The sequence below is a fragment of the Coregonus clupeaformis genome, chromosome 15 (genome assembly GCF_020615455.1).
Source record: "Coregonus clupeaformis isolate EN_2021a chromosome 15, ASM2061545v1, whole genome shotgun sequence".
Taxonomy (NCBI): Eukaryota; Metazoa; Chordata; class Actinopteri; order Salmoniformes; family Salmonidae; genus Coregonus; species Coregonus clupeaformis.
Genome location: NC_059206.1, coordinates 22,393,970 through 22,415,122, shown reverse-complemented (window position 1 = coordinate 22,415,122; position 21,153 = coordinate 22,393,970). Strand labels below are relative to the sequence as shown.

The 21,153-nt window shown below is 45.7% G+C and overlaps 2 protein-coding genes across 4 annotated transcripts in view; one reads left to right on the top strand and one right to left on the bottom strand.

Annotated features, from left to right (window-relative positions):
• Positions 1-373: 373 nt before the first annotated feature.
• LOC121582785 (protein lin-54 homolog) lies at positions 374-14,327 on the bottom strand. 3 transcript variants are annotated; one of them, XM_041898884.2, is made up of 15 exons: positions 13,852-14,327; positions 12,692-12,767; positions 10,697-11,509; positions 10,387-10,498; positions 10,048-10,160; positions 9,820-9,948; positions 9,189-9,381; positions 8,916-8,989; positions 8,588-8,776; positions 8,416-8,507; positions 6,906-6,977; positions 6,629-6,731; positions 6,278-6,415; positions 3,361-3,563; positions 374-2,592 (listed from the first exon to the last, which is right to left on the bottom strand). In XM_041898884.2, exons 3-15 carry the CDS (start codon positions 11,474-11,476, stop codon positions 2,397-2,399), a joined length of 2,394 nt encoding a protein of 797 aa, XP_041754818.1. In that variant the 5' UTR covers positions 11,477-11,509; positions 12,692-12,767; positions 13,852-14,327; the 3' UTR covers positions 374-2,396. The 3 variants fall into 3 exon arrangements, with proteins under 3 accessions (XP_041754818.1, XP_041754816.1, XP_041754817.1); XM_041898882.2 differs by lacking the exon at positions 12,692-12,767; XM_041898883.2 differs by lacking the exons at positions 12,692-12,767; positions 13,852-14,327 and adding an exon at positions 12,504-12,685.
• LOC121582787 (COP9 signalosome complex subunit 4) overlaps positions 14,327-21,153 on the top strand; it is a 33,917-nt gene continuing 27,090 nt past the window's right edge. Inside the window, exon 1 of the mRNA XM_041898887.2 lies at positions 14,327-14,680. The gene's annotated coding sequence lies outside the window, so the exon portion shown is untranslated. The remainder of the gene's footprint in view (positions 14,681-21,153) is intronic.

Here is a 21,153-nt window from a genome sequence, read left to right as displayed (position 1 = left end):
AGATAGAAATGTAAACAGAGCAGACAATTCCAATCCCCTACCTAAAATACCGTTGTATTGTTTTCTACACAATGCATTTATCTGAACGTTCTGTAACATTGCACCCTCCTGAACAGGCCGCAGAGAAATGTTTATTTTCTAGCATGAATAAAGCTATTAGGGATGCATCATGTCATTCAAACACACAGACCAATTGTTGATGCTGCTGTACAGCAATTTTGCAATACTTCAGCATCCAGCAAGGTCATCCATACAATAAACAACGTTTTCAGTGCATAGGGATGATTACAACTTTGAAAAGGATGTGTGATGGTGTATAACATGGTCATACTCAAACTCTTAATAGTGAAAAACATGACGCATACAAAGGCCCTCCTTTTGGACAAGGGTCATTTGTAAACAAACGCCTGCTTGGAAGTTTTTTTTAATGTGAGTGTGTGTCTTCAATAACATTGCGGAAAAGAACAATAGACAGACAACGTAGTAAAAGTCCTTCAATGCCCTGAGCAGAGTGGGGAACGTAAGGCAAAGGTATCCTGGGGGAAATAAGGCTACAACAACTAATATCAGTGTTTTAAAAAACACACACACACACACAAATACACTCAACACACATACAAAAATATAGAAAGGGATTGGCTTTGTGAGGGGGAAATAACTGACCCAAAGGGTCTTAAAAACATCACTTTCTTTATTCAAACACTACCCAGATGCCGTTGAACACACACACTTGATGGGTAGCATTACAGTGCGACACACAGAGGCAAAATCATGTGTTGCCTGGTAATCCATGATGACTTAGTAAAACACAAAGCTACCAAGCCCAAGCATCAGCTCACTGTAGCGTAAAGGCACTCTGCAATGCTAAAATAATTGCAGTGCTTCGGACATACAGTGACACTATGACTAGACTCATTATCCAATCGAACAATCTGCCCCTGGTTCTTGACGGTGATCCAACGTGTGTGTGTGTGTGTGCGCTGTCGCTGTCCTCCATGCTTCTGGAAAGAGGCAACTTGATATTCACAAATAAATAAAAAAATAGGGGCACCTAGATTCCAATATTCATCTTTCCCTAATAAAAGTAGACAACTTTCATACCTTGCCAATTAATTTAGAGTACTATAAGCCATAAGTACTTTAGTAGAGCGAATAACTTGGATTTGATATCGTGAAACCTTACCCTTTCTGAATGTGTCAGAAACAGGACTACGCTACCCCAAAACACCCCCATTGAACAAAACCCACCATACCAAAAGATTGGTGAAAGTCAATCCAAATAGATACTATTTAGTCGTTTAAAATGGCAAATGGAATCCTAATCCGTGATTAAATTAAAGTGGGAATTTGTTAGTTGTTCCTAGATATTTTGCTAAGCTCTGAGCACAAGTTGAAACGGAGGTTGAGGAAAATAAATAGTGGGTAACGTGAGCATATTGTGGGTTACAGTATAAGCTAGCTACTGTAGGGAGATCGGCATCATGATTAGAACCTGGGTTACTACCTAAAGAATACACAGCCAGAATGTGACTTCTTTCCCTGTCTGCATCCAGAATCATCAGAAATGATTAAAACAGAGGGAGAGGGCGAAAGAGAGGGACATATGCAAACGAGCCATAATAAGATGGAGAAAAAGAAATGAGGTGATAAGAAAATAGAAGGGGGAAAAAACTGTAAAAATTCCTAGTATCAAAAAGTGTACATGGCAAGTCTAAAACAACCCCCCCTTCCCAAAACACAAACAAACTTTAGTTTGCTCCCCCTTGCACCTCTTTCTCTGGTGAGTCTCTCCCACAATCCTTATTTTTTCAGGGTACAGGGGGGCATGGGGAGAGCCCCTTCCTTCAGCCAAGGCTATGCCAAGGCTATTCCCACTAACTGTAAAGAAGAAGAAGCACCAGCTCCAGAGCAATTAATGTCCTCCCAACACTAGATCTATGAGGGTGGGTAAGCGGTGAGCAGTGCACAGGGATGTCCTTGCCTCCTGGTGCTTGCTGGCTGGGTCTAGCTAGCTAACAATTGACGGGACTGTGCACCACTCTCCACCCTATCCAATGCTAGCGCTATCGGGATGGGAGCGAGAGCGCACATGGGCATGGCTAGCAGTTAGTGGAGCAGACAGACAGTCCACTCCTCTCCCAATGCTTTGCCCAGAGGGTGGGCGAGAGAGACGGCGCCCAGGGCCGACTCCCCTCATCACACAGACCCACTGTTCATCTCTGAGACTGGGCGGTTAGCTAGCCCGGGAGGCAGAGAAACCAAGGACCACTACCACTCCCAATGTTTAGCTCTGAAGCTGGGGGAGAGAGGAGGCCACCATTTCCTTCTAGTCTCCCAGCACTAGTTTTCACTGGGCTGGGTGAGAGACATGCAGACAGCGAGCCCATGGACCTGCCCTAGCAGTTGATGGAGGGACAGTCCGTCTTGCCCGCTGAGCTAATGATCCTCATGAGGCAGCGTCCAAACTCTTCCAGGATCATCCTCTCTGCGGTGGCCTGGGGCTGCTGGATCAGCTCTGCCTGCTCAGCCTGCTCCAGCAGACATTCACACGTCGCCTCTGCCACCTTCTTCGTCACAAACGTAAAGGGCATCCTGGTGGAGAGAGGATGAGATTAGCCACTGTACTACCACAAGATACACAGGATAGAGGGGGAGTACAAAGCAGGATAGGCTGAAGAGGGGGAGGCGAGAGGGGGTGAGGCTACAGAGAATACATCTAAAGAGGATGGGTGGAGGAGAGGGGGTGAGGCTACAGATAATACATCTAAAGAGGATGGGTGGAGGAGAGGGGGTGAGGCTACAGATAATACATCTAAAGAGGATGGGTGGAGGAGAGGGGGTGAGAAGTAGGGTTGCAAAGATAATGGTAAATAGCCTAGAGAAATAGCCTAATTAATCAAAAAAGCATTTAATCAACAATGCCATTATCTTCAATTAACCCTGCAACTCTGCCAACGATGGACTTTTTCACAACTGCCACTAGTTTGACGCCAAAATATTGACAATAAATGCACATTGACATAGTAAAATGTATATAAAGGATATTTCATGCTGAAACCCTAAATGTATATATGTAATCATCTTATTTAATTATTTCATATATTTTACATGTGATACAACTACACAGAAGGCCAGAGATTATTACAGACTTTGATAATCTGAAGTACCCAAAAGGGCCACTAGATGTATTTCGATAGATTACATAAAATCCTTGAAAGATACCAAAATTCTGGTAGTTTACTGGTAAGTGTAGAAAGTTTCCAGTAATATACCCTTCCTTTGCAACCCTAGTGAGAAGAGAGAGGGTGAATCAAGAAAGGGGGGTGAGGCTGGAGAGAGTGAGTCTAGAGGGAGTCTTACCTCCCCCCTCCGCTGGTGATGGCGGGGGTGGTCCTTGTGAGCAGGTCTGAGATCTGTGACGACAGCTTGGTCTTGGCTGCCGTCTGTTGTTGAACTCTGACCTCAGCTGCATCAGCCAGGTGCATCAGAGTCTTCCTCTCAGGGCTCTCCTCAAAGTTCTTACAGCCAACACACTTACAGTTAGACGAGCACATGATCTTGGCCTAGCAGAGAGAGAGTGGGTAGGGGAAGAAACAGTAAGGCTGAGTCTCAATTAGGTAAACCAGGGGTGGGGAATCTTAGCCCCGAAAACGATGAGTTCAATTAGGTGTTAGTGCTCCCCTGTAGCTCAGTTGGTAGAGCATGGCGCTTGCAACGCCAGGGTTGTGGGTTCGTTTCACACGGGGGGCCAGTATGAAAATGTATGCACTCACTAACTGTAAGTCGCTCTGGATAAGAGCATCTGCTAAATGACTAAAATGTAAAAATATGTTATGGCTTTTTTTACTGCTTGGCTGGAACAAAAGCCAGCACCCACACCAACCCTTTGTGGACAAGTAATGTCTTCACTAGGGCTGTTACGGTGACCGTATTACCGCCAGTCACAAGTCATGACCGCAGTCAAATTCCATGGGATCGTTGAGTCACGATAACTAGGCTTCTCCAAGCTGCACTCTGATGCCGATGATGGTCATTAGTAGCCTACTAAAACTTGCTAACGGCCAGGTACTCAGCACTCTATTGTCCCTCTAATCATTCTGACAATGCAAATGCTATCGAAAAATAAATAAAATCGGGGCCTCCCGAGTGGCGCAGTCGTCTAAGGCACTAGAGATCCTGGTTCGAGTCCAGGCTCTGTTGCAGCCGGCCGCGACCGGGAGACCCATGGGGTGGTGCACAAATGGCCCAGCGTCGTCCAGGTTTGGGGAGGTTTTGGCCGTCAGGGATGTTCTTGTCCCATCGCGCACTAGCGACTCCGGTGGCGGGCCGGGCGCAGAACACGCTGACACGGTCGCCAGGTGTACGGTGTTTCCTCCGACACATTGGTGCGGCTGGCATCCGGGTTAAGCGGGCATTGTGTCAAGAAGCAGTGCGGCTAGGTTGGGTTCTGTTTCAGAGGACACACAGCTCTCTATCTTCGCCTCTCCCGTGTCCATACGTGAGTTGCAGCGATGGGACAAGACTGTAACTACCAATTGGATACCACGAAATTGGGGAGAAAAAGGGGTAAAAAAAACAAAACAAAAATTCAAATCAAACACTTTATGAGCCCTGGAATTCTGAGTTTGAGCAGAATAGGATCACCTGTTGCGCAGGACCTCTGAAACAGGGTTGGAGAGCCCATAGCCTAGTGAAACGTGATCTTATAAGCCCAGTCATTGCGCAATCATGTGTGAAAACAGAGTTTTGACTGGCCACTATTAAAAAAAAGGATCCCAGCTTTCTCGTGCTGCTATATTTATTCCTAAAATTAAGCACATTAATCCGCTTTACAACCACCTGGTATATTAAAAACGTAACCGCATCAAACCTCCATTCGCAGGCTACGGATTACGGATAAAGAACAGATTAAATTGAGAGTGATGAAGTGTGTGCAGCCTGCGCAAGAAACAGAGCAGAGCGCATGCCTTTCATGCGAAAAATAAATAAATAACATTATTGCAGTCGCATCATGCAGCCTTAGAAATCAAAACATATAGCGTAAGTAAGGTTTGTATCACAACTAAAGTTGCATAAATAACTATTTTTTAAATACTTTTACCTCTTTCTCCCCAATTTTGTGATATCCAATTGGTAGTTACAGTCTTGTCCCTTCGCTGCAACTCCCGTACGGACTCGGGGGAGGCGTATGGGAGTTATCCTCCGAAACACGACCCTGCCAAGCCGCACTGCTTCTTGACACACCGCTCGCTTAACCCGGAAGCAAGCCGCACCAATGTGTCGGAGGAAACACCACCCAGCTGGCGACCAAAATCAGCTTGCAGGCGCCCGGCCCGCCACAAGGAGTCGCTAGAGTGCGTTGGGACAAGGAAATCCCGGCCGGCCAAACCCTCCCCTAACCTGCACGACGCTGGGCCATCTGTGCGGATTTCTTTGTCCCATCGCACTCCAGCGACTCCTTGTGGCGGGCAGGGTGCCTGCAAGCTGAGGGGTCATGGGTGTCCCGGTCACGGCCGGCTGTGACACACCCTGGGATTGAACCCTGTAGTGACGCCTCAAGCACCCTGTAGACCGCTGCGCCACTCGGAAGGCCAAATGATCACTTTGTTAACCCCTCAACACAGAATAGCAGCATGTGTGAACAACCTCTGAAATCGTTCTGGAAAAATATCATTTCAAATTTTATTCAGCTATGTTCAACTGTATTCTTCTTACCATAAAATAATGCCACGGGAATTATAAGCCAATCTTATCTGCTAAATGAACTAGTGTAGCCAACTGCCATATGGCATAGCCAGATCAGGGCCTAACATAAGGACGACTCAGAATATACTATTCTGTTCTGTTCTTCTAAAATAGGCTACATTTTCTTCATATCATAATGTTTCTTTAGACCGGCCTAAAATAAATAATGGATTTCTTGTGATGGTGTAGGCTATATTAAATGGATTTATTCAACTTTTTAAAATGTAGATGTTCCAAAGATCCACGTCAGTGGCTTGTAGGCTATGTGTGGAAACCAGGAGATGCTAAACGTGTTTATGTTAATTAACGGTCAATTACTGTGAGACCGGCAGTTATTTACATGACAGTTAAAGGCTGACAAAATGTCATGACCGCCACAACCCTAGTCTTCACATCGTTTCCTACCTTGTATCTACACTGATATCAAAAGATTGGAAAAGTGAAAGTAAGATGGACTAGAACAGTACGGAATACAACTAACAGCCACCCGTAGAAGGACAGGTGTGTTGGTGAGAGAGAGAGGGAGGCCCACCTCGTAACACTCGCAGTAGTTCTTCAGGCAGCCTGAGCGTTTACAGTTGCAGCCTTTGCTGTGTCTGCGATCCGACTCGCCCTCTTTACCTTTACCGATCTTCGGCTTGAACGCCTCCGGGTTACGGTCCAGACACGCCTGGGGAAATAATACACCCCTTTTAAAAACAACTCTTTACACAAGTAGTCAGATATAACGGGGTGGTTACTTTTCACACAAGACCAAATGATAACACTAATCAAGGAGTACATTAGTCACACAACGTTTTTCTCCACACAAAAACCAAGCAAGGTGTGACAAATAGAGTTGAGTCAAATCTGATTTGTCTTGCAGTGGTGGCCTGTTCCTCACCTTGATGGCTTTAGCTCGCTCGGTCTCGTGTTCCAGGTTGTTGAAGCAGTTGGTACAATTACAGCTCTGACAGAACTCCCCGTTGGCAAAGCAGTCACAGTACCTGCAGAGAGAGCAAGACCCCATTCAGACACAACATGGACAGCTAGAGGTTAGGCCCATCTCAATGACATCTACACTCTAAATACAGGACTTTTCTTTTTTTTAAAGCAGGAATTCTGTTACACATGAACAGTTGAGTGGGTTGAGTTCCCTGTAAGTTATTATAGTACATTACAGTTTGAGACACTGAGACTTGTTGCAGTTGCAGGACTTCCGTGGTCTGGAGGCAGCGTCTGATGTTGATAAGCTGTGGGAGGAAGGAATACGCTTATGATTAGTCAGCGCATTGAGTTTATAACAACGTCGTCATAAAAATCTGTGGATGGTCCCTTGAGCAAGGCACTTAACCCCAATTTGCTCCAGGGGCGGCGTACTACTATGGCTGACCCTGTAAAACAACACATTTCACTGCATCTATCCGGTGTGTGACACAAAAACATGAAATACAGTGAGCTCCACAAGTATTGGGACAGTGACACATTTTTTGGTTTTGGTTCTGTACACCAGCACTTTGGATTTGAAATGATACAATTACTAAATTGTAAATAAGAATAGAATATGTTTCTAAACACTTGTACATTAATGTGGATGCTACCATGATTACAGATAATCCTGAATGAATTGTGAATAATGATGAGTGACAAAGTTACACACACAAATATCATACACCACCCCAAAAATGCTAACCTTATATTTGTGTGTCTTTCTCATTCATCATTATTCACGATTCATTCAGAATTATCCGTAATCATGGTAGCATCCACATTAATGTACAAGTGTTTAGAAACATTTTAATCTTATTTACAATAAAAGTGACTCCAAAATTGTACAACACATTATTTACCATTAATTTCTTTAGGGCACAAAATAATCTGAAACATAACCCAAACAAACAGCAAATGCATCTAACAGATTTGTAGAGTCACAAGCTTGATGTAGTCATTGTGTGCTATGAATATGGGACCACAAATACTAAAAGTTTTACTACTTTAATGCGCATATAAGTGAATTTGTCCCAATACTTTTGGTCCCCAAAATTAGGGGACTATGTACAAAGTGCTGTAATTTCTAAACGGTTCACCCAATTTGGATGAAAATACCCTCAAATTAAAGCTGACAGTGCACTTTAACCTCATAGTCATTGTGTCATTTCAAATCCAAAGTGCTGGAGTACAGAGCCAAAACAAACAAATGCTTTTGGAGCTCTGTAAATAAATAAATCTAGCATTTCAAACATCAAAACAAGGTCCCAATACTTTTGTACTCCTGAGTGGCGCAGTGGTCTAAGGCAGTGCTAACTGTGCCACTAGAGATCCTGGTTCGAATCCAGGCTCTGTCGCAGCCGGCCGCGACCGGGAGACTCATGGGCGGCGCACAATTGGCCCAGCGTCGTCCAGGGTAGGGAAATGGCCGGCAGGGATGTAGCTCAGTTGATAGAGCATGGCGTTTGCAACGCCAGGGTTGTGGGTTCGATTCCCACGGGGGGCCAGTATAAAAATAATAATATATGTATTCACTAACTGTAAGTCGCTCTGGATAAGAGCGTCTGCTAAATGACTAAAATGTAAATGTAAAAATGTAAGGTGCTTGATCGCAAACCGTATTTTTACTGACAAGGACTTCTTTCCCATCAAAGCACAGATCATATCCAGCTGGAGATTTCCACTGTGTGATGGTGTGCTTACCCGTTGAGAGGCAGTCTGGCCTGAGTCTGGATGCCTGTAGGGGTGGAGAACCCAGAGCTGCTGGCCAAAGTCACATACGCAGACTGTTGGAGCTGGACGAGAGCGAGAGAGACGTGAGAACACGGACACACACACGTTTAAAATACATCCAACACACATCCCAGCCTTGTACCTGTGTGACATAATGTGCGGGCAGCACAGCGTAGCCCATGTTCCCAGACCCAGGCGCTAGCACGGTGCCCGGAGGTAGGTTGGTGAGGTTCGGCTGGATCTGGGGCAGGGGCGTGGCGGGCATGATCAACCTCTGCTGTGTCTGGGTTGTCAGCACCTGGCCCGACGATGTCAGGGGCTTGGGCACCACCTGAGAGAGGGGGACAGTAATGAAGTTTAGTTAAAATTACACTATATTAATTGATAGTGCATGTATGTAGCTGTTGTGGCCGAGTGAATGACTGTGTAGGGGAGCAATTCAATCTGTATGTAACGTGTGTGTGTGTCACCTGCTTCATGGTCTGTGCTGGGATGAAGGGGACAGACATCCTGACTTGGGCTGTGTTGACCACCATGGGCTTGGCTGTGGAAGGAACAGAGTTCATATGACACACCAGCACACAGTGGTAAATGCTCCTGTATATTATGGCACTGTTTGGACCTAAAAGACTTCCCCTACCAGTCTATGGATGGTCAACCAATCAATCAAATGTATTTATAAAGTTTACATCAGCAGATGTCACAAAGTGCTATGGATGGTGAGTCGGGAGTCTGTCTCCTACCTGTCATGGATGAGATGGTGCTGTGGCTGCCAGCCTGTCCCGTGCTGCTGCCCGTGGTGGCAGTGACCAGCCTGACGTAGTGGAAGCGGCTGCCTGGCACCTGGATCTGCTGCACGTTGGACGAGGTGGAGTGGGGGAAGATGGTCTTAAACTGGGGGCCGCCCACCGTCACAGTCTGCACCGGCTTCATTGGCTGTGAGGAGAGAGGAGAAGAATGGTCAAGATCATCAGCAGTAGCATGCCTGATTCAAATGATCAAGGTTTTGGTGATAAACTTGGTGGGCTTGTGGTTAGAGTGTCCGCCGTGAGATTGGAAGGTTAGGAGTACGATCCCCGGCCAAGTCATACCAAAGTTAAAATAGGACGCAACGGCACTCAACATTAAGGAGATGGCCCTGCGATAGACTAGTGTCCTGTCCAGGGGGTGTACTGGACAGGACACTAGGCTCATGCTCCTATGAGCTGTTCCGGAAGGCTACTTTTTGGTGATTAGTTGGCTAGTTGAAATCAGGTGATCCAGTGCTTGAATAGAACAAAAAAATTGCAGTCCTGAGGCTGGGGTCCCAGAGACCCAGAGAAACACTGTTATAGAGGTTAGTTGTACCTATGCAGTAGAATGGCTGGAGACTACCTTGGCTGGGGAGGTGGCTGTAGACTGTTGTACTAGTATCTGATGTCCAAGGTGGGCCATGTTGAGCGGCAGAGACACTGACTTCTGAGGGGAGTTGGGGACCTGGGAGGCCACCGACACCACTGTCAACTGTTACACAAAGAGAAAACAGAATGATATGTTTAGTCATGAAATCCAAAACGCAAAATGGGGAAAACTGCAGAGGGATTAAGTGGCAGCATGTCTGACCTTGCTAGGTGACTTGAGCGGGGAAATGGCAATCTTGCTGCTGGTGCTGAGGGTCTCAGAGAGGGTGATGGTCCGCGGGGGAGTCACTGGGCTGCTCGTGGACAGGACTCGACCTGGGAGGTGGGGTTGGGGGAGGGCACAGAATCACAACGATGAGGTCAGAACCAGGGGCAGGGATCAAAGTCTACATACATTTCTATGGCTCAAAGCAGTTATGACAGTTTTAACTCAGGCTGTACGTTCAATGATTACACAGCTGTCCATGAGTGTGTGGCACATTACAAAGCAAGCATTCTTTCTATGAAGGGGTCAATATGAGAAACACGTGAGGGTGATTACCTGTAATGACATTGGATACTGATGTCTGGGCGGTCAGACCTTTGTTGTTGACAGCTTTAGTGATGATGAACTTGATTGGCCCAGCTGACGACACCTGCGTTTTCTTTGCAATCTGTTGGCAAATACATTTATTTACCTTTACTGTAAACTACAGCAAAGAAGAGACCTACACATAAAGCCTACCTAATCACCAGCAAAACTCCTCCACCAAAGGTAACCCATGGCTAAATTAATCTTGTCACTACAAAACGTGTACACAGCTGAGCACAGACAAACAGGTTAACAAACAAGTAAACAAATCAGGTCTCACCTGAACAGTCTTCAGCTGCTGGGCCTGCAGGGTGGACACCTGACTGGCCGAGCTGACCGCCTGCCCCACCATGACCGGCTTCAGGTCTGTCCTCCCCGCTATCGTCACCACCTTGAAATGCTGCGGGTGGGCCTTGGCCTCCCCCTGCCCTGAGCCAGGCTTGGAGCCCGTGTGGGGCAGCTGCAGCACAATAGACTGGCCTGACTTGCCTATGGCCGTCACCATGAACTTCTGGCCCCCTGGAGTGGTGGTGGTAGTTGTGGTGGTGATGCCTGGGTACCTGGTGGTGTCTGCTCCCGGGGATGAGGCCACCTTATTGAGGACGATCTGGTGGTTGGCTGAGAGGATGAAGGGAGCTGAGAGCTTCTGTAAGCCCCCCGAGGTGAGACTGACCCCGGCCGGGCTGCTGGTGGTTTTGGGGGTGGTGGAGGTGAGGGTGGAGGCTGTGGTGGGTCGGAGGGTGAGGGGGGAGGATGAAGGTATGGAGGGGGTGAGGAGGAGCTGGGTGGCGGAGGTGGTGCTACAGAGGGTGGAGTCTGTGGTGATGGAGGTGGTCAGGGCCTGGGTCCGCTGGGTCGGAGGGGCATTCGAACACAGGCTAACGATCTCTGGGACGGCGGGCACATCTGTTTCCATGGGGATTGGTGCATTGTCGCTGGGCTGTGATTGGCCAGAGGCTGCAGGGGACTCTGAGGGAGGGTCGTCGTCCATGACGATGGCCTCTGTGTCCATTATCTCGTCAGGGAGGAGGATGTTCAGCTCTGGCGACACCACGTCCATGTCTGCAGGTTTACACTCAGCTCAACTCAGTCACTGCAGGAGACAAAACAGGGAACGTCAGAATGTCAGTCCAATGGCTCCACCAAGCTATTAGACCTGTAAAACACCTTTTCTGGTACTTTCGTTTCGTGTCAAACTGACGGAAATAGATAGTCCAAAACATTTGCTGCTGCAACTTTTGGGATATAGCCTAAACATGCATTTCCAACCAGAGGTTTTTTAGATCCTGCTTGGTGCCAATAAGCAATTGATAGGCAACCAAGAACAATTACAAAAGTATTTTCTATAAATAAATAAAAGTGAGATGCCTAGTGGGATGCCTTAAACTGAATGACCTTTTCCCAATTCCTGCATATGAACATGTGTTGATGTTTGCATAGAACGATGTGGATGTTGCACACACACACACACACTACTGCAAAGACAGGGGAAGGTGCAAACCCATTGATTTTAAGGATGTCATTGTCATATACAGCTCAAAACATGCAGTGTGTGACATCAGTAAATATATTAAGATTCATAGATCTGCTATCAATAACGCAAGAATCAAGAGCAAATCCACCAAATAGTTTCAAAGACAGCGATGAATTCATAAGAAATGAACAAGTTGTTACACACATAGGCAATGCAACATCGTGTATCTGACGTTACAGAATACATTCATAAATTATCTCATTCATAAATTATCTGTTTAAATAGCATTAGAAATGTTGCAATGGATCTGCAGTGGTAGTAACACTAACGTTAGATAGCTAAATGCGGTAGTTTAGCCAACCACCAAGAACAATAACAAATATTTGTTTATGTAACGACATTATGACCCTAACTCTTTGATTGCAATACTACATTAAACGCTTACTTTGCAACAAAGTCCACCTGATTTCGAACGGTATAAGTTAATAGAGTTTAGCTAGCTAGCTAACTAACATGTAATCGATTGTGTGGATAGCTAGTTAGCTAGCTAGCTAACGTAGCTAGCTTGGCTAGGCCGCTTCGGACATCAAGAAAATAACAATCTTTGTCCTACCTCCGCCGTACTCCAAATAAGACAGATGGCCCACTACAAGTCGATAAACTACGGGGTATCGATGTTCATCTTCTCAATTTTCTAAAGGATATGATCGGAGCCTGATTCCTGTTTTCTCAACTAAGCAGCCTGTCAAAATCATCAATTGGTGACAGGAGCAGCACTATGAAAACGAACAGCTAGCTTACCAGCTAGCTACGTTTCTATTTTCAGGCCGGGGTTGGATTTCGAAAGATCCGCCATTTTCACCTCGTCATCAGTTAACTAAAGAGATGAGAGGAAGAAAGAGCAATAGAGATGAACGCCCATGCCATGGATCTTGTTTACCAATGAAGTAATGGGGGCACAGTTTACAATAGATTATTACCGGGTAGTGCAACACAGTAATATTACAAGAGTAATCCGCGTTGTCACATACTGTTACAAACCATATGATCTTGTAAATATTTACATGGTACTCTGTGTAGAACTATACAGTGAATAACGACACGAATAAAACATCTAAATTATTGTCCATTGGTAATCAACTGTGGTGAACTGTTATTTTGTGTTTTTTGGAAAGCAGATTCAAATGTAAAATAATCAAATGTCATTAGAACTGCGCTTTTTACAGTAAGTTGTCACAGAACAAAACCCCAGAAACCTAGATAAAAAAGGGGGATATGACCTCCCTTGGGAAGAAAGAAACCTTCAGAGGAACCAAGCCCCAGAGGCGAGCATCAAACCATTTGACAGTCAAAGCCCCAGCTGCTTTCAAGCCATTTCACAAAACAGACAGTAGACAGACTAGACTAGGAGGGTATTTTCAGGCTAGCCAAAATTGAATAGACAGGATTACTGCAGTGGCAAAAAAAACCCTGCAAGCTAAACAACGACAAGCCCTAACGGCAAACTGGGCGAGCGAAATTAGAAAATTACTCTCCATCCGTCAGGGTGCTGGAAACAAGCTAGCGGGCTGCATTTGCAATGAATTTGATGTCATTCACATTAAATCACATAAAGTTACAGGCTGAATAATCAATGTCATTCTCAAAGATCAGCAAAATAGTTATGCAATCTAACGTTAGCTATGCAACGTTGATAGTCACCTTTATCTGAACGAAAGGCAAATAAAGGTGTTATAATGTGCCTATGCATGTTTTCCAACTTCATATCGCTCCTACAACAGGAGTCCTATGCTAAGCTAAGTTAGCTGTTAGAATAAGCCATCTTCATATGCAGCTAGCTGTCTGCTAACTGTCCAAATGGACATAATCAGCTGTTAGCTAGCCAGCCTAGCCAGCAGCTAACTCATTAGCATTTTGGCTAACATTATCTTGCCCCTTTCACACAGCGAATATATTCTTACGTGGCTTGTTTTTCCCCTCCGTGCAATACTTGACTCAAAACGTGTTAACGCACACACTCCTTCGCCGTTCCGTACAGGCGGAGCAACATCTCGGTAAAACGCACAGAAACGTAGACGATTGTTCAAAATACCGCGCCTAGCGCCATTTCACCCCTACCATCCCATAATAACGTCACGCCCTCCTTGACAACAACATGGCGCGTCATCGAACTACTTCCGGCCTCGCTCTTAGCGCTTGATAGCGCTACAACAAAGCAGTGCGTTCGTAAATTAACTCTGGCTATATACTCCGATTTCTGAGCGCTCTCGTCAGAGTGTGCCAGAGCGCAGAATAATTAATGAATTTACGAACGCGCAATACCCGTTGAATATGACAGGTTTCAGTAAACGTCGACAAAAAACGTAATTAAATTGTTGCCAGCAGCACAGTTACAGTCACCAACGGTCTACATAACGCTAATGCTAGGGCGAGTAAAATGGTCAGAGTGAGGTGTTCTCTCATTTGTGTCTGGAAGTAGCTAGCAAGCTAGCCAACTTTAGACAGTTAGCTTGGCTGCCGTTGTAAGGTCAGAACGCTTCGATCAACCCTACTCCTCCGCCAGAGCGTCCAGTGTATGCTCCGAGAGCGAAACGCTCTGAATTTATGAATGGTCAATCTTGACAATGCTATGAATTTATGAACGCCCAGACTGCACTCTGAGCGTCCTCTGGCACTCCAAAGTGAATTTACGAACACACCCTCAACAAGACCGCAAAGTGCACAAAAATAAAGATTTTGGAATTATTAGTCCAACAGTTGCAAACGAGAATTTCTATTGGACAAATTCAGGTATGTTTATCCACATTTTGTTCCGTTTGAGAAACGTTTTTCTACAGAATCGGCGGAATGAATACACCCCTGATCACATATAAACACAGTTCACTTTCATAGCTCACCTCTATGGGCTCTCCTCCTCTCACCTTTTCCATTCGCTTGTTGATTTCAATGCACAACACATCAGCTGTATGTGACCAGGCGAAAAACCCTTTCCTAGCCAAATCATATAATAACCGCTACACACAGACAACATCGTTGTCACCATATTAGCTAGAGTAATGTCATAGTCAACATAGCTAATAGAACTAATGAGTTAGTAAACCCGCTACAATCATGCAGTAATGTTAGTGTACAGTCAGTAAGCAGTTTAGCAGTTACACCGGAGGTCCCTGGTGGCAATACATTTGTAAAACCAAAAGCTTACCTTGACTTGGAAGAGTTCCAGTGTTGTGTTGGATAGTCATAGCCAGCTAGCTAACATAGCATCCCTCTGTTTGAGCCAGGTGTTTGAGTAGGCTAAACTAGCTAGCTGCATTTGCTAGCTAATAAGTGAACATGAAAGAGAGAAAAAGTTACAAAGCTCTCTCTCTTGCTTCTCCTTCATTTTTGAAGAAATGTATTTGTTAAAATCTGTTCAACTATTGTCTTTCTCTCTCTTTTAGTTAACTACTCACCACATTTTATGCACTGTGCAGTGCTAGCTAGCTGTAGTTTATGCTTTCAGTACTAGATTAATTCTCTGATCCTTTGATTGGGAGGACAACATGTCAGTTCATGCTGCAAGAGCTTTGATAGGTTGGAGGACATCCTTCGGAAGTTGTCATAATTACTGTGCAAGTCTATGGAAGGAGGAGAGAACCATGAGTCTCCTCTGTAACTGTTTTAAAATCACCATTGGCCTCATGGTGAAATCTCTCTGCGGTTTCCTTCCTCTCCGGCAACTGAGTCAGGAAGGACACCTGTATCTTTGTAGTGACTGGGTGTATTGATACACCATCCAAAGCCTAATTAATAACTTCACCATGCTCAAAGGGATATTCAGCTTTTTTATTATTATTTTTGTTTTTTTTACACATCTACCAATTGGTGCCCTTCTTTGCAAGGCATTGGAAAACCTCCCTGGTCTTTGCAGTTGAATCTGTGCTTGAAATTCATTACTTGATTAAAGGACCTTATGTGTGGGGTACAGAGATTGGGTAGTCATTAAATCTTGTTAACCACTATTATTGAACACAGAAAGTGAGTCCATGCAACTTATGTGATTTGCTAAGCACATTTTTACTCCTGAACTTAATTAGGCTTGCCATAACAGAGGTTGAATACTTATTGACTCAAGACATTTCAGCTTTTAATTTTTAATTTAATTTGGGGTGTGAATACTTTCTGAAGGTATGGAAGTATATGCAATATAATGTTCACAGGCTGATCAAACAACAATGGAACAATTATTGGGTGGATCTCATCTTAAAAACCATGGCATTTGGTAAATCTTTGCTATCAGATCTGATTTACCTAGACTAACTCATCATTGAAACAACAATGTTACAAATAGCAGAACTACATGTTTTAGGAAAATTGGTCATACTGGGAAATAATACATGTCCAAGAGATCCAAATCTGGTAGCGTATTAGTTTGATACAGTGCCTTGCAAAAGTATGCATCCCCCTTGGCGTTTTTCCTATTTTGTTGCATTACAACCTGTAATTTAATGGGGTTTTATTTGAATTTCTTGTAATGGACATACACAAAATAGTCCAAATTGGTGAAGTGAAATGAAAAAATAACTTGTTTCAAAAAAGTCTAAAAAATAAATAACGGAAAAGTGGTGCGTGCATATGTATTCACCCCCTTTGCTATGAAGCCCCTAAATAAGATCTGGTGCAACCAATTACCTTCAGAAGTCACATAATTAGTTAAATAAAGTCCACCTGTGTGCAATTTAAGTGTCACATGATCTGTCACATGATCTCAGTATATATACACCTGTTCTGAAAGGCCCCAGAGTCTGCAACACCACTAAGCAAGGGGCACCACCAAGCAAGCGGCACCATGAAGACCAAGGAGCTCTCCAAACAGGTCAGGGACAAAGTTGTGGAGAAGTACAGATCAGGGTTGGGTTATAAAAAAATATCAGAAACTTTGAACATCCCACGGAGCACCATTAAATCCATTATTAAAAATGGAAAGAATATGGCACCACAACAAACCTGCCAAGAGAGGGCCGCCCACCAAAACTCACGGACCAAGCAAGGAGGGCATTAATCAGAGAGGCAACAAAGACACCAAAGATAACCCTGAAGGAGCTGCAAAGCTCCACAGCGGAGATTGGAGTATCTGTCCATAGGACCACTTTAAGCCCTACACTCCACAGAGCTGGGCTTTACGGAAGAGTGGCCAGAAAAAAGCCATTGCTTAAAGAAAAAAATAAGCAAACACGTTTGGTGTTTGCCAAAAGGCATGTGGGAGACTAAAATTGAGGTTTTTGGCCATCAAGGAAAATGCTATGTCTGGCGCAAACCCAACACCTCTTATCACCCCGAGAACACCAGCCCCACAGTGAAGCATGGTGGTGGCAGCATCATGCTGTGGGGATGTTTGTCATCGGCAGGGACTGGGAAACTGGTCAGAATTGAAGGAATGATGGATGGCGCTAAATACAGGGAAATTCTTGAGGGAACCTGTTTCAGTCTTCCAGAGATTTGAGACTGGGACGGAGGTTCACCTTCCAGCAGGACAATGACCCTAAGCATACTGCTAAAGCAACACTCAAGTGGTTTAAGGGGAAACATTTAAATGTCTTGGAATGGCCTAGTCAAAGCCCAGACCTCAATCCAATTGAGAATCTGTGGTACAGTGAGGGAAAAAAGTATTTGATCCCCTGCTGATTTTGTACGTTTGCCCACTGACTAAGAAATGATCAGTCTATAATTTTAATGGTAGGTTTATTTGAACAGTGAGAGACAAAATAACAACAACAAAATCCAGAAAAACACATGTCAAAAATGTTATAAATTGATTTGCATTTTAATGAGGGAATTAAGTATTTGACCCCCTCTCAATCAGAAAGATTTCTGGCTCCCAGGTGTCTTTTATACAGGTAACGAGCTGAGATTAGGAGCACACTCTTAAAGGGAGTGCTCCTAATCTCAGCTTGTTACCTGTATAAAAGACACCTGTCCACAGAAGCAATCAATCAATCAGATTCCAAACTCTCCAGCATGGCCAAGACCAAAGAGCTCTCCAAGGATGTCAGGGACAAGATTGTAGACCTACACAAAGCTGGAATGGGCTACAAGACCATCGCCAAGCAGCTTGGTGAGAAGGTGACAACAGTTGGTGCGATTATTCGCAAATGGAAGAAACAGAAAATAACTGTCAATCTCCCTCGGCCTGGGGCTCCATGCAAGATCTCACCTCGTGGAGTTGCAATGATCATGAGAATGGTGAGGAATCAGCCCAGAACTACACGGGAGGATCTTGTCAATGATCTCAAGGCAGCTGGGACCATAGTCACCAAGAAAACAATTGGTAACACACTACGCCGTGATGGATTGAAATCCTGCAGCGCCCGCAAGGTCCCCCTGCTCAAGAAAGCACATATACAGGGCTGTCTGAAGTTTTGCCAATGTACATCTGAATGATTCAGAGGAGAACTGGGTGAAAGTGTTGTGGTCAGATGAGACCAAAATCGAGCTCTTTGGCATCAACTAAACTCGCCGTGTTTGGAGGAGGAGGAATGCTGCCTATGACCCCAAGAACACCATCCCCACCGTCAAACATGGAGGTGGAAACATTATGCTTTGGGGGTGTTTTTCTGCTAAGGGGACAGGACAACTTCACCGCATCAAAGAGACGATGGACAGGGCCATGTACCGTCAAATCTTGGGTGAGAACCTCCTTCCCTCAGCCAGGGCATTGAAAATGGGTCGTGGATGGGTATTCCAGCATGACAATGACCCAAAACACACGGCAAAGGCAACAAAGGAGTGGCTCAAGAAGAAGCACATTAAGGTCCTGGAGTGGCCTAGCCAGTCTCCAGACCTTAATCCCATAGAAAATATGTGGAGGGAGCTGAAGGTTTGAATTGCCAAACGTCAGCCTCAAAACCTTAATGACTTGGAGAAGATCTGCAAAGAGGAGTGGAACAAAATCCCTCCTGAGATGTGTGCAAACCTGGTGGCCAACTACAAGAAACGTCTGACCTCTGTGATTGCCAACAAGGGTTTTGCCACCAAGTACTAAGTCATGTTTTGCAGAGGGGTCAAATACTTATTTCCCTCATTAAAATGCAAATCAATTTATAGCATTTTTGAGATGCGTTTTTCTGGATTTTTTGTTGTTATTCTGTCTCTCACTGTTCAAATAAACCTACCATTAAAATTATAGACTGATCATGTCTTTGTCAGTGGGCAAACGTACAAAATCAGCAGGGGATCAAATACTTTTTTCCCTCATTGTATGACTTGTGACGTCACGAGAGGCTACACAGCTTTCAGCGGGGTTGCTCAAGTAGTGCAAGGAGACAAGGTTCAAACAAAACAAGGATTTTATTATAGGTCTTGGGAAATTAACGAAAATATAACAAAATTCTGTTCTCTTGTGGCTCTTTAAGGGTTAACAGTTCAGGGATGTCTCTTCCACATCCAAAATCATAATTCTCACTCGCTCAGATAACTTTTCCCCAGCCTTACTGTAGTCCACGTTGCAGCTAGTGGCCAACCCAGCAAAAAGTCCTTCCAAATGTCTCTCACGTATTTCCACAGGTGCATATATCCAAAGGTGAGTATTTCCCAAAGGTAAGTATCTCCAAATCCTTATATTCCTCATGGAAGTGGACGTGCAGCACTCTTGTCCTCCAGAGAGCCCAGGTTGGAGACTGTGTCTCTTCCCTTCCCCAACCTTCAGCTCATCAGCTCCTCATTTGTTTCAGCTGCGTGGGAAGATTGGCCATAGAGGGGTGGAGTTCCCGACCATACCAGCAGATGGAGCCATAGCTGTCTGGGTTTGCAGCCACCTCAGGGGGATGTAACGTCCCTCCAGGACACAGCCTCTCGTGACATCACACATCCCCCTCCCTCGGGACCGACGTCCTCGTCGGGGTAAAGGCAGCGAAGAAGGCATCACGCCGGGAGAGGGCGTCCGCATTGCCGTGGTGCTTGCCAGCCTGCTCTCTCTTCAACTCCTCCACCTCTAGGACCAGGGACTCAGCCTCCTGTTGTCTCTCCTTGAGTTTCTTACTGAACGCATCAGCCTTGGTTTTAGCAGAGTTTAGCTTCTGTTGAGCAGCTTTCAGTTCCTTCTCTCTCTCTGCCTCCGCATTCTTCATCTTGTTCTCCAACACCTTGTACTTCTCCTCTGCCTTCTTCTGGACCTCCTTACTACTGCGCAGGGTCTCCTCACACTCCTCGATGGTCCTGCGCAGCCTCTCCAGCTCCCTCCTGTTGCTTAGGGAAGGAGCTCTGTTGGAGTTTAGCCTGGAGGATATCTAACTCTTCTGTCTTCATGTCTAACTGTTGCTTTAACAAACGATACCTCTCAGCGGTCCCCTTCAGACCAGACAGTTCTTTGTCCAGATTCTGTAGCTCCGTCTCTGTGTCGGTCTGGGCACCTGCCATCCCTATCCGAGCCCGGGCGGGAGTGAGTAACTCGGAGGATTGCACCGGAGCCTTCCCAGGATGAGTCTTGCCTCTCCGTTTCCGAGGTACTCGGGTTATCCTCTCCTGAGACTCTCTCCAGAGTGGGTAAAAGGCTGGGCAGTCTCGTCCAATTAGGACAGGGACGGGGAGGGAATCAACCACCCCCGCCGTCGTGTGTATGGTTCCCGTGTGCTGGTCATTGTAAGTTCAGTAATGGGGTATTCTCTGGTGTCCCCATGGACACAGGAAACTGGGAGGACTTTCCCCGGGGTCAGACACGTTGGGCCCACCAAATCCTTACGCACCAGGGTGGCCCGGCTACCAGAATCCAGTAAGGCCTCCACATCATGGTGATTCACAGTTACCGGGCAGGTGGGGGGTCGATCTGGGCCGCCATCTACGACTCCCAAGAGCGAGGCAAAAGCGGTGTGTGGGTGCTGAGCTGGAGGACTCCGCAGTGGGCATAGGTTCATCGGCTGGTTTCCCACACTGCCAGGAGATATGTCCCATCTCCCCACACCGGTAACACTGTCGAGTTTCCCCCTCCTGGTGTACTCTTCTTGGACCCGCCTGGTTTCTGGCTCCCCCTGGAGCCGGGATAAGTCCTGACGTGGCTGGGTTCGAGACCTTGGGGTCCTTTGGGACGGGTTCTTCCCATTTGTGGTGGGGCCGCACTCCTGGGGTCTTTTCGGGAAGCATTCAGCATCTCCGCTGTGGCCTGGTACTTTTCCACAGCTTCCACGGTCAGATCAGCCGTGGTCAAGGCCTGTTGACTGATGAACCGTTTTGCCTCATAAGGCAGGGCGCGTAGGTAACGATCCACCACAACGGCCTCCACCACCGCCGCT

Coding starts and splice junctions, on each gene's coding strand:
- LOC121582785 (XM_041898884.2), bottom strand. CDS start 11,476: ATGGACGTGGTGTCGCCAGAGCTGAACATCCTCCTCCCTGACGAGATA. Junction 10,161..10,386: donor AGTATCCAATGTCATTACAG/GTAATCACCCTC, acceptor CCCACCTCCCAG/GTCGAGTCCTGTCCACGAGC. Junction 2,593..3,360: donor ATCACCAGCGGAGGGGGGAG/GTAAGACTCCCT, acceptor TCTCTCCACCAG/GATGCCCTTTACGTTTGTGA.